The sequence below is a fragment of the Pseudophryne corroboree genome, chromosome 9 (assembly GCF_028390025.1).
Source record: "Pseudophryne corroboree isolate aPseCor3 chromosome 9, aPseCor3.hap2, whole genome shotgun sequence".
NCBI classification, from domain to species: domain Eukaryota; kingdom Metazoa; phylum Chordata; class Amphibia; order Anura; family Myobatrachidae; genus Pseudophryne; species Pseudophryne corroboree.
This window is the reverse complement of record NC_086452.1, coordinates 356,316,938-356,329,848: the sequence shown is the minus strand read 5'-3', so window position 1 is coordinate 356,329,848 and position 12,911 is coordinate 356,316,938. Positions and strand designations below refer to the sequence as shown.

The 12,911-nt window shown below is 45.7% G+C and overlaps 2 protein-coding genes across 7 annotated transcripts in view; one reads left to right on the top strand and one right to left on the bottom strand.

Moving 5' to 3' along the window:
• CENPP (centromere protein P) overlaps window positions 1-12,911 on the top strand; it is a 748,246-nt gene that overhangs the window by 550,175 nt on the left and 185,160 nt on the right. The window lies entirely within an intron of this gene.
• Window positions 1-12,911, bottom strand: part of ECM2 (extracellular matrix protein 2) — an 83,470-nt gene that overhangs the window by 21,796 nt on the left and 48,763 nt on the right. For all 3 annotated transcript variants that reach the window (XM_063940705.1, XM_063940707.1, XM_063940706.1), the window contains exon 7: window positions 9,271-9,406. In XM_063940705.1, coding sequence (XP_063796775.1) covers window positions 9,271-9,406 — 136 coding nt within the window. The remainder of the gene's footprint in view (window positions 1-9,270; window positions 9,407-12,911) is intronic.

Genomic DNA, 12,911 nt, shown 5'->3' with positions numbered 1-12,911 from the left:
CCTGGGTATGGCAGTATATTAAAATGTGTTATTTAACAAAGGGTATTGTAACTGAATAACAACGAGTTCTCAAGTAAGTGCATGAATGTGGTATAAAGAGGTTGTGTGTTTATATATATATATATATATATATACACACAGTATATGGGTCGGGTATGTGTTACCGGTGCTGGGGATCCAGGCGGTCAGCATACCAACTACGGGATCACGGCAGCAGAATGCAGACGCGGGGGGAGGGGGGGGTGGCAACAAAGCCATTCATTTTATTCCCACCCTATGGGTGTTGTGGACACCGATGAGTGGGAATAGTCCCTGCTAGTCGGCATTCCTCACAAGGCATGTGCCTTATGTCCCTATTTAAAAAAATTGGTGGTGGTGGGGCGTCAATTCTCTCTCTGGCACAGGGCACCAAAAAGTCTAGTTACGGCTCTGCGCTTGGGACCAGAGTATGTTGGATATCATATTTTTCCACATTTTAGTTATTTGCATACCACTATGACATATCTTGGGGATGAGTTCCAGGTTTAAACACTAAATGCATTTAAGTTTCATATACACCTGGCCTGAAGGTCATTTTTCACAATATTTGTAAGCATTTTGCTTATGAAACAAAGCTTGTGTACTTTGCACCAACAGAAAGCAAAAGTGTCACTATCTTAGCTGGCCTAAAAAAAATAGAAGTGTGGAATATTTGGAGTATTGAATGTGTGGATATTAGAGACTCACCTGTAATATTATCACAGTGTTTATGCATATGCTATATACAGGGCCGGATTAACAATGGGGCGGATGGAGCCAGGGCCGGATCTAGGGGGGGGGGGGGGGGGGGGGGGGGGGGCGAAGGGGGCGACCGCCCCCCTTAACACAGTCATAACCACGCCCACTTTTGAGCAGAAGAGAGCTCTCCTGGGAGATCATGAGGCAGAACGATGTGCTGCAGCTTATACCACAGCAGCACAGAGGAGCCAGGAGAGCAAGGGTTACAGAGCATTTGCCCCTCACTTGCTGGTGTGTGGGTACTAGGGCTAATAAATACAATTACCCCATAGCACAGTCACATCACATGTACATAAAACAATCACAAAGCTCTATCTCAGTCTCACTCAAAAAGTTCAGTCAGAATTGAGAGAGGAGTTAGGATTGCAGATGGGAGGAGTTGGGACTGTAGAGGGAGGAGTCAAGATTAAACAGTAAACCGCCCCCCCTAAAGAAAAGTCTAGATCCGTCCCTGGATGGAGCTGCAGCTCCAGGCCCCCCATTGAAAACAGGCCCACAGCATTCCCTGTAGTTCAGATAGTGATGAGAGAAAAAAAAAACTTTTTTTCTGTCATCACCAATAGCATTCTCCTGTTCGATTCTAGCCCGGTCACTGCCAGGCAAGGCTCCGCCTATGCCCTCCGTCTCAATCAACCAACAGATGAACACAGTCGCCTCCCACCCTGCGCTGTCAACTGAAGCTCGTATCCAGTTTGAAAATAAGCTCCACCCCTGGGCCGCAATAAGCTCCGCCCCCGGTCCGCAATAAGCTCCTCCTCCGGTCCGCGATAAGCTCTGCCCCCGGACCTCAATAAGTTTCGTCCCCGGACCACGATAAGCTCCGTCCCCGGGTCCGTCTGCAGCTGTTCCCCCGATTTCCAAAAGTGCCTGTTTAAATGCAATCTGAAGCTGAGTCACTCTCTTGACCATTTTAAGCTCCGCCCCCCGATCCCTCCACTGCTGAGGTACCGTACAAAAAACGCACTATGCTGGCCTGGCTGTATTGCGAACTTAGAGAGCTGTAAGAAGCAGCAGCACAGCTAGGTATGTTCTGAAGGTTATCGGTACTTTAGCCCACTTGATTCTAGCATCTACCAGGGCAGTAAACTAAGCAGTCCTTACCGTCTCACATTGCAGATTTGTGTGTGTGTATATATATATATATATATATATATATATATATATACAAAACAATATTTTTTAGCTGTTGGTTGCAGATCTTCCCTAATGCCCTCACTTTTAAAACTGTACTGACCATACTCTCTCCCTACCATTTGTTTTCAAGTCTGTTCTTGTTTCTCCCTGATCTACAGTATAAGGGTTGTGTTTCACCACCGTCTTATTTAACCCCTTCAGTGGTAAGTTTTTATTTTAAAAACACACCCTGGAGGGTGTGTTTTTAAATTGAAGTTGGAGAGGGGGGGAAGGTGCGTGGGGGTCTGATGGGGCAGGGCGAGGCAATCGCCTGACATTCGCCCCGCGGCGATCGCCAGCCCCAGCGCTGATTCTCGGCCCCCTAGCGGTGCCTGGGAGGTACCGCCAATAGGATCCAGGGGGGCGGGCTAAACTCCATAACAGAGTATACTGATTCCCGGGTGCCATGCACTCTGCACGGCTGTCCCCAGGATATCAGTAGATAGTATGCCCGAAAATCTTCCGGGTTTGCCAGCGCTGTCATCGCTGGCAAGCCTGGAAGATTTTCGGACATGCCACTGAAGAGGTTAAATGAAGACTGGCAATACTGTGTGGAGTAGTGTGAATAAGTGGTTTTGTGACACAATGTGTATAATTGCCCAACTGTGACATAATGTGACTAATGGGCGCTTCTGTGTGGTGTAATGTGACTAATGGGCGCTACTGTGCTGTGTAATGTGACTAATGGGCGCTACTGTGCTGTGTAATGTGACTAACGGGCGCTTCTGTGCGGTGTAATGTGACTAACGGGCGCTTCTGTGCGGTGTAATGTGACTAACGGACACTACTGTGCTGTGTAATGTGACTAATGGGCGCTTCTGTGTGGTGTAATGTGACTAATGGGCGCTTCTGTGTGGTGTAATGTGACTAACGGGCACTACTGTGCTGTGTAATGTGACTAACGGGCGCTTCTGTGCGGTGTAATGTGACTAACGGACACTACTGTGCTGTGTAATGTGACTAACGGGCGCTACTGTGCTGTGTAATGTGACTAACGGGCGCTTCTGTGCGGTGTAATGTGACTAACGGACACTACTGTGCTGTGTAATGTGACTAATGGGCGCTTCTGTGTGGTGTAATGTGACTAATGGGCGCTTCTGTGTGGTGTAATGTGACTAACGGGCGCTACTGTGCCGTGTAATGTGACTAATGGGCGCTACTGTGCTGTGTAATGTGACTAACGGGCGCTTCTGTGCGGTGTAATGTGACTAACGGGCGCTTCTGTGCGGTGTAATGTGACTAACGGACACTACTGTGCTGTGTAATGTGACTAATGGGCGCTTCTGTGTGGTGTAATGTGACTAATGGGCGCTTCTGTGTGGTGTAATGTGACTAATGGGCGCTACTGTGCTGTGTAATGTGACTAATGGGCGCTACTGTGCTGTGTAATGTGACTAACGGGCGCTTCTGTGCGGTGTAATGTGACTAACGGGCGCTTCTGTGCGGTGTAATGTGACTAACGGACACTACTGTGCTGTGTAATGTGACTAATGGGCGCTTCTGTGTGGTGTAATGTGACTAATGGGCGCTTCTGTGTGGTGTAATGTGACTAACGGGCACTACTGTGCTGTGTAATGTGACTAACGGGCGCTTCTGTGCGGTGTAATGTGACTAACGGACACTACTGTGCTGTGTAATGTGACTAACGGGCGCTACTGTGCTGTGTAATGTGACTAACGGGCGCTTCTGTGCGGTGTAATGTGACTAACGGACACTACTGTGCTGTGTAATGTGACTAATGGGCGCTTCTGTGTGGTGTAATGTGACTAATGGGCGCTTCTGTGTGGTGTAATGTGACTAACGGGCGCTACTGTGCCGTGTAATGTGACTAATGGGTGCTTCTGTGCGGTGTAATGTGACTAATGGGCGCTACTGTGCTGTGTAATGTGACTAATGGGCGCTTCTGTGCAGTGTAATGTGACTAACGGGCGCTTTTGTGCGGTGTAATGTGACTAACTGACAATACTGTGCGGTGTAATGTGACTAATTGGCACTACTGTGCGGTGTAATGTGACTAACGGACACCACTGTGCGGTGTAATGTGACTAACGGGTGCTACTGTGCGGTGTAATGTGACTAACGGGCACTACTGTGCGGTGTAATGTGAATAATGGATGCTAATGTGATGTGTAATGTGACTAATGAACGCTACTGTGTTGTGTAATGTGACTAACAGGAGCTGTAAGGGCGGAACTGTGCTGTGTAATGTGACTAACGGGTGCTACTGTGAAGTGTAATGTGACTAATGGGCGCTACTGTGCTGTGTAATGTGACTAACAGGCTGTGCTGTGTAAATGTAACTAATGGGGGCTACTGTGCTGTGTAATGTGACTAACGGACACTACTGTGCGGTGTAATGTGACTAACGGGCACTACTGTGCGGTGTAATGTGAATAATGGACACCACTGTGCGGTGTAATGTGACTAACGGGTGCTACTGTGCGGTGTAATGTGACTAACTGGCACTACTGTGCAGTGTAATGTGACTAATGGACGCTACTGTGTTGTGTAATGTGACTAACGGGCGCTACTGTGCGGTGTAATGTGACTAACGGGCACCACTGTGCGGTGTAATGTGACTAACGGGCACTACTGTGCGGTGTAATGTGACTAACGGGCGCTACTGTGCGGTGTAATGTGACTAACGGGCACTACTGTGCAGTGTAATGTGACTAATGGACGCTACTGTGCTGTGTAATGTGACTAATGGACGCTACTGTGTTGTGTAATGTGACTAATGGACACTACTGTGTTGTGTAATGTGACTAACACGTGCTACTGTGCTGTGTAATGTGAATAATGGACACTACTGTGGTTGCCTGAAGGCGTGGGGGTTCCTGAGAGAGATTGGCCAGTGATATCATATCCCTTCCCCCTTAATCCGTCTCTGTTGCAGAGGCACACGATAGGCCCTTCATAAATTTCAGCTCCAGGCCCATGTGGGTATTAATCTGGCACTGGCTATATAGAGGGAAGAATGAGCACCGTTCTGTTTATTCTAGTGTTCTTTGTTTAATACAAGGCTCTTTGCTTGCTTAGGTGGATTCAATGAGATGGTGTGTCCACCCTAAAGAGTACAAGGGTTATTACTGTATCAGCAGGGAGACTATTTTAACAAGAGTTCCTGACCAGTAAGCAATTTTCATAACTACTTTTTCCTTAAAATGCTATGATGGTTGTAGTACTTAGCGGCCTATTTATCAATAGTGAGCTTTCCCCAGTGACGAGGATGATTTTTTTGTGTAATTTACAGTGGTGATAAAGAATCCCTTATTAACACAATTTCCAAAAACAAGAAGTTAAAATAGCCGGGGCAGCTGGGAGATACTCCAGAACCTTGGTGATACTGGCCCAAAGTGGTAATAGTTAACTGTGTGTTTTGACAAGCCTAGCTCTGTAGATATGTGCACGTATGAGCCGCCTTTCAGTTCCACTAATAAATTATTTATGAATAAATAGATTACAGATATTTTAAAAAGTGAACAAAATATTTAAAAACCTTTTAAGCTTTTAAAAAAAAAACCCTGAGAATTAGGCATTCACAGCTGAAGAGGTATTGTGATGGTGCAAGTACTGCTGTGATATTTGTTAAATGGAGGAGTTACCACCAGTGACAACAGTGCTATTGCTGGCTATAACCCTTTGTTGTACTTTGCAGCAAAATGTATTTTGCCCTTTAGTAAATCGGCCATGAAGTACAGTAGGGTGGCTTTGTTCAAGATGAAGACTGTCTGGCTTTGCAAAGAGAATTGTTGGATTCTATTGATCAGCAATGATGCACCTCTGCTTCCGTGCCACAATTATACATGCACGACAAATTTTACATTCTGTTATAATGTTGAGTCAAAATATACATATATTGGTTTTAGGGGTTGGGTATGCGTGATCGGCGGTCAGGAGACCGCCGTTCAGCATACAGATGCCGGGATACCAGCATGTAGATGCCCGTGGGGGAGGGGGGGAGCGCAGGGAAGCCCCTTGCGGGCTCAATGGTCACCACAGGTTCTGTTTCCACTCTATGGGTGTCATGGGCACCTATGAGTTGGAATATTCCCTGTTGGTCGGCATGCCGACCGTCGGGATTGTGAGGGGTCAGGATCTATGGGGAGGTTATGTGACCAGTGGTCTCCTGACCCCGGTCTTCATCCCGGTTTTAGTACAGCAATATGGCTTAAGACAAACCAGGTGAGGTCTGTAAATATAATTCATCAATTGTAATATACAGAGAGCCTGATTCAGATGTGGTCGCAACTTCGATGGTGTCGCAACTGAGCGATTATCGGCAGTCTGCACATGCATTGCATCTGCAGTGCGCATGCGCCAAGGTACCTTTGTGATACCGCTCGCAGTGAGGAATCAGTCGCAGAGTGAATGACAGGAAGAGGCTGTTTGTGGGAGGTAATGGGGAGTGTCTGCAAAAAACATTTTCGGGGCGTGCCTCGGTGTGCGATTGAGATCTCATATGCATAAAACATGGTACCAGCATCGCAGTTCATGTGTCTATTCTGCACAGCCATGGAGGCATTCAGGGAGTCGATGTTCCCCACATCTGCATTGCGGTTTCAACAGAGTACGCAGTTGCGGAGTATGTTGCGATGGCTTCAGTGGGAGTTTCTGTTCACTTTTGGGCTGCTGCTACACTTGGGATGCTTGCGATCACTAAAAAAGCATGCTGCTGTATCGGCATTGCAACCTCATCTGAATCAGGTCCAGAGCATTTCATCCTGCTCAGCATTCCCAAGTTGCCCTCCTTACTCGTAACCAGGATCCATGTTTTGTTTTCCTAACTGCCCCTGTAAAACCAGTCTGTGCATACTTGATACGGGACCGCGCATCGGCATCGCATCGGGATCGCACGGTGACTTTCACCTTGCGATCTGCACTAACTTTTCTTACGATGTTGACTATATAGTCAAAATGGTAAGAAAAAAATCTCACCGTGTGTACACACCATTACATGTATCTTTTACTGCAAAATAAAATCTTGTTTTTACTTGTGGATGTAAACGTGTAATGCCCACATTCACATATTAACTACTGGTGTAACCTGGCTTTTAATCTGGTGATAAATAAAAAGCAGCCGCCAGGCTCATCCCACTCGTACAGCCACTGGGTTGTTGACATTTTTTTGATGATCAAATTATGTCAATAAGAGCTATTAATTTCCATTTCCACTTGCGTATCAATGAGTTTTTGGTTTGTGTGTGCAATCTAGTATCCAGTGTCACAAAACATATGAGATAAGGGACAGCAGTTTCATAAATGACCCAACTGGCAGTATGCCTTGTATAGTGACTCGCAATGAGCCTACTTTCCAAAGGGGCTGTGCATAATAATTTCCTGCACATGAACTTTGGACGCCCCATAGCAACATTTCTAAGGACCCCCCTCCACATTGCTTCCCCTCTCTTCACAGTGGTTGTTCATTTTATGCCCCATAATATTGCCCTAGATAATTTTATGACCCATAGTAGTGTTCTAGTTCTCATTATACCACACACTGCCCCCCAGATCATATTATGCAACATTGTATTCCCCCAGTTCATATGGCAATTTGCTGTACTTCCAGTACCCTTTACACCACACAGTGCCTCCAGTTCACATTATGCCACAAAGGCAGTGTGGACCAACCAACTCCTACCTGAGGGGTATATTTTTTACTGCAGGAAATTTCACTTTGGGCAGAGATCTTAAATTCAGGTTGAGTATGCGTGACCGGCGGTCACCATACTGACATCAGTATCCTGGCCGCGGAATGCCGGCGGGAGGGAGGGCAAGCGCAACAAGCCCCTTGCAGGCTCACTGTGCTCACCACGATGCGAACTTGGTGGCGACCTGTGGTCACCACAGGTTTTATTCTATTGGACACCCATGAGCTGGAATAGCCCCTGTTGGTCGGCATGCCAACCATTGGGATTGTAAGGGGGCGGGATGTAGGGGGAGGTATTGTGACCGGCAGTCTCCTGACTGCCAATCACATAACTACCTCCCCTTACTTTCAGCACATTGCCTCTTTCTGAGTCAGTCCTAACCTGGCTGTAATCAACTGTGCAACAGTGACGTGGCTCGCTGACTAGCTCTACTATGTCTGTGAGTGTGAAATGGGAGCGCAATGTATGGATCATAGCAGTATTGAGCTGTGAAGGAGAGATTACTATGCACAAGTCCCCCTTTTCAGGCCGTCGGTTGGCCTGAACCAGTTCCTTAATAGGCACTTTTAGGAACTTGGTAGGCAACTATATGAGCTAGGTATGGGCAGTAACAGAATTTGCTAAAGCATACCTTGGGCCCCCTTCCTGTGCCCCACTCCAAGTTCATGATAATGCCACAATCAAGGCACTGGGTGACAGGGTAGGCAGAGGGTGACAGGGAGAAGCAGAGGGTAAGGGCAACAGGGAGAGATGGTGTTTGACAGAGAGAGGGTAACAAGGATATGTAGATCTATATATCTGAGGGTTACATATACAGTAGCTTTTCACTAGCCATTCCCTCCCGATGCTTGTCCATTTTCTAAACTGCAGGAGAAGGAAAAGGACTGACTGGTTGATATAAGCAATTTCACTTTTCGTGTGATCTAGTTTTAATAAATACCTCCCCACTGTCAGGTGACATCTACACCACCAGTTTCCACTGTGCTGAAACAAGCTCAAATATACAAGCAGCACAAGGAAAACATGACCAGTTTTACCAGGGGCAGGTTTATACATTAAGCAGGTCAGTTTAATTTAGCAATTTCCTCTCCCCCAGCTAGCACCCATAGGGCAGTGTTCAATTCTTTTCACGCCCGTTCTTTTCTGCTGATGGGTGTGGTATAATTATTTCAGCTCGCTACCCCTGGGGTAGTGAGGGTGTCCAACCCTTTTATGCAGCTAAACCTGATTACTATGGCCGCGATATGCACGATAACGGGGATCACTTTAGAAAAGAGATTGGGTGTGATATTTCTTTTGAATACCGCCCATGATGTGTTAGGACTCTTTAAATATTAAAGGTAATAGGAGGAAAGTGGAGCCTCTCCTCTGCCTGGACTGCATCATAGAAACAGAATTTGACAGCAGATAAGACCCATCCGTTCTTTTTTGGGGCACACTGCGCAGCAGCAGGCAGCATAAAATGAGTCAGATTGCCCCCTCAATGTGTTGGGCCCTGGTGCATTGCATCAGCTGCACCGCCGCTAATTCCGTCCCTAGTCACAGGTCACCTAAGCATCTGAGCTCCATAGCAGTGGTACCACTATAGTTACGTCCATGCTCACAAACACATAAGAACATCAATGAACAACAGGGTAAGTTTTGCAGTAATAGGCAACAGTGATAGTACCTGTTAGACTGTCTTCATTAAGGCTTCCAAGTTTATTTTCATTCAGTTTAAGCTCCTCTAAAGTAGATGGTAATTCAGATGGGATCTGGTCAAGGATATTTCCATCCAAGTACAGACGTTTCAAATTCTTCAGTGACTTTGAAGCGAAACAGAAAAACAATCTTTGGTTTAACATGTCACTCGCATTCAGAGATACAATTACAGGAGTACAGTAGAAACTAATGTGTTTAGCGTATTGGTTCTGCAGGAAATAAATGTGACAGCTCCATTTTTCATGGTCAAAGTTGTATTAATGTAACAGTGATTCCACCTTCAAATCATGACCATGTCTTTTGGAGCTGAGAGAGTACAGATTATTTTTGGGTTTGTGCTACCATAAAAAATAAATATTTCTCTGCCTAGTAATAGCGACACATTTACTTTCTGAGTCTTCCAGCAAACACTAGTTCTTGCATTTGTCAGTTGCTTGTTACACATTGCCATTGTGTTCTATGTCTTTGCACTTTTTGATCCTTTTTGAATCTTGACAAAATAGTTAGAGATTTTTCAGTTAAATGAAGGAAGCTTTGAATAATGGGAAATGGTTCATTTCAACAGCTGTTATAACATTGTATCATTTGAATGTAGCAATAGTATATTTACAAGCTGGGTACTGTACGTACTATGCTGACTTGATGACAGACAACCAATTCAGGTAAGCATACACACTTACCAATCCGCCGCTTGACATGTTGGTCTTCACATCAAAGACGTCAGTCTCTGCAGCAAGTGTACAGGTGGTCGGCGGACTGCCCGTACACACAGCCAGATGCACCGATATATCTGCTGATATATCGGCCATTGGCTGTGCTGCAGGACCAATGCGATATGTCATTTCGATACAGTTGATGAATAGGAAATCTGCTTAGTGGCAATGTGTTATTGTATTGTTATTGAATATTTATTTTTGATCTACTAGGAGTCGCTGGAGTACTCTTGGGATATGGACAGTGCGATAGCAGGGATAGGCACATTTAAATATTTAAATGTGTAACCCTCCTTCCCCCTTCATACTCCCAAGATGCCACAGTGTTTTTTGTGCCTTCACCAGGGAAGGTCGCATCCTGGAGTCATTCCAGGCTTTACTTTTAATTTTTCTAAAGATTTTTTCTTTTATCAATCACACTCCCTTCCCAGCTTATTAAGAAGCATGGGTCCGGGAGTGTGTGCTGCTGTTGTGCAGCAAAGGGTTGTCGGTGCTTAGAAAGAGAAGCCCCACCATAGACCTTCATCAGCGTTAGCTGATTCAGCCGTGGATGCAGGAGCTGGACGGAGCTTAGAGAGAAGCCCCGTAGGATCCTCCACATTACACTGAGGTAAGGAGCGGGCGGTCAGTTCATGCTGCCGTGGCTCCATTGGGCCTGTTTGTTGCTGCGGTATTATAGACACTACAGTTATTTTCACTGAGTTGTGTGGACGTTGTCTCACTGTATTATTGTCTGTCTGTCTGTCTGACACGTTGTAATGAAACCGCACAGGACCTTTAAAAATAGATCAATAATGATTTGTAAACCAACATGCTAGCTGTTACTGCCAAGTTGATTGCTATCAGCTCTTGGTTGGTGGTGCTCCCAGATAACTAGTCCAAATAGACTCAACACAAAGGGTTTTTTTTGCAAGAAGATGCAAAAAAAAGAGAAAGGGGACTACAATGCCTTTTCTGGGGCACACTTGTAAAATTATGAATTTTTTACCAAATTAAAAATTAACTTTTAATTCATCTTTGTAAAATTATGAGTATAACAATTTTTACACCAAGTTTTATGGCATAACCCTACTGTTCTGAAAAAGTAAATATATAATATAATGACATTTATCATAAATTAATAGACAGCTCTAGCAAAAATATAAATTAACAATATGTATTTCTCAAACGGTATCCGGAGACCTCAAATTTCTCTATAAATAGGGTTAATTACAGCTCAGGTTAGGCCTACAACAGGGGTTTTCCTCAGACCAGCTTATATTTCTTACCGATCACATTTGTGACTTGGTTGAGTATTTAGGTACAGCTTCAATGGATGTCGGACAAGTTTGTTCTCGGCTTGTGGCCCGACGGCCGTTGTGGTTGCGTCCTTGACAGGCCGAGGCAGAGTCAAAATGAGGAATAGAGGCGTTGCCTTCTACTGATGTTATATGGCACTGATTTGGACAAATGGATTTCCCGGTCAATGGGGAAGGGGGGGGGAGGGGTGAATCTGTTTTCCTGCCATTGCCTACACCAGTTCCTAAAAGGAAATACGCTGGACCAGCATTCAAATATTTTAGACCTCAGTCCTTTCGAGGCCGGGCTAGAGGAACAACCATGCAGAGGGACGTGGTTTTCAACAAACCACTAACTGTCGTCAGGACACAAAGGCCGCAGACAAGCCAGCGGCATGATGGGATTCCAGCCCATCTCGGCTCTTCAGTTGTGGGAGCACGCCTTCAGACGTTTCACTTCGCATGGTTTCAGACATCACAGATGGGTGGATCCGCAATTTTGTTTTCAAAGGTTTCAAAATAGAGTCCGATTGTCTACCACCGATGCGGTTTTTCAAGACAGGTCTGCCTGTGTCAGCGGACATATGAGCAGGTCTGCAGACCGCTATTCAGTCTCTCGTACATTCATTATATTAAACAAGGGAGCGCTGAAACAGGGTCAATTTATATCACACATTTATTACAATCCACATATAAACAGCAGATAAAATCAAGGATAATATCCGGATATTAAAACAATATAGTGCACTTAGTATTCAATCCCATGCCCTGAGCTCAAATTAATGAATGTCTATTCATGTAAAAAGGTCCGTTCAACCTCCGCTGGTTCACATTAATTGTAACAAACTGTAGCCACGTTATCGTGGAAATAAGATTGGATTAGATAGAGTAGTCTCTTTTATATCCAGCCAAGTTGTTACAGTCACTAGAAAAAGCTCTTTGGTGTGTAGCGGTAGGGGGAGAGCGCTGTGTAGTGAGTGTGTGCACAGCGGTATGCTACGACCCCTTATACGTCCCAGCCGCAGCGCGTCTTTGAAGGGATACTCACAGCCGCCTCGGCTTCCCTTGGGGTGCGGACCGAACGAGATCAAACGAGAGTCCGCGACCGCCATACTAGTGGCGCTTTGGCCTCGGAGAGTGCGGTCTACTCGCAGACGATCCCTGGCCGATTCCGCTACGTCCAGACCTACTACAGCAGGGGCCATTCCTTTACCCCGATTTAGCGCGGCTGTGTTTTACGGAGTGGCTGTTGAAACCACTCTCAAGATGAGAGGGCATTCCACAGTTGGTTATACCAACCATGTACGTGCTAGAAAGACAGTTTCAGCAGCTCATTATCACAGGATTTGGCGAGCTTATATAGGTTGGTGTGAACCTCGGATGTCTCCGACATCTTCTTTCAAGTCATCCCGTCTTTTGCTCTTTTTACAGACGGGGTTAAATGGAGGACTATGTTTAGCGACACTAACGGTGCAGGTCTCTGCCTTGTCAGTTTTCTTTCAAAGGCGTTTGGCTCTGTTGCCAACAGTTCACACTTTCCTGCAAGGTGTCCTTTCAGCCTCCATTCATTCCACCTACAGCTCCCTGGGACTTGAATCTAGTTTTGCATGTTTTTGCAG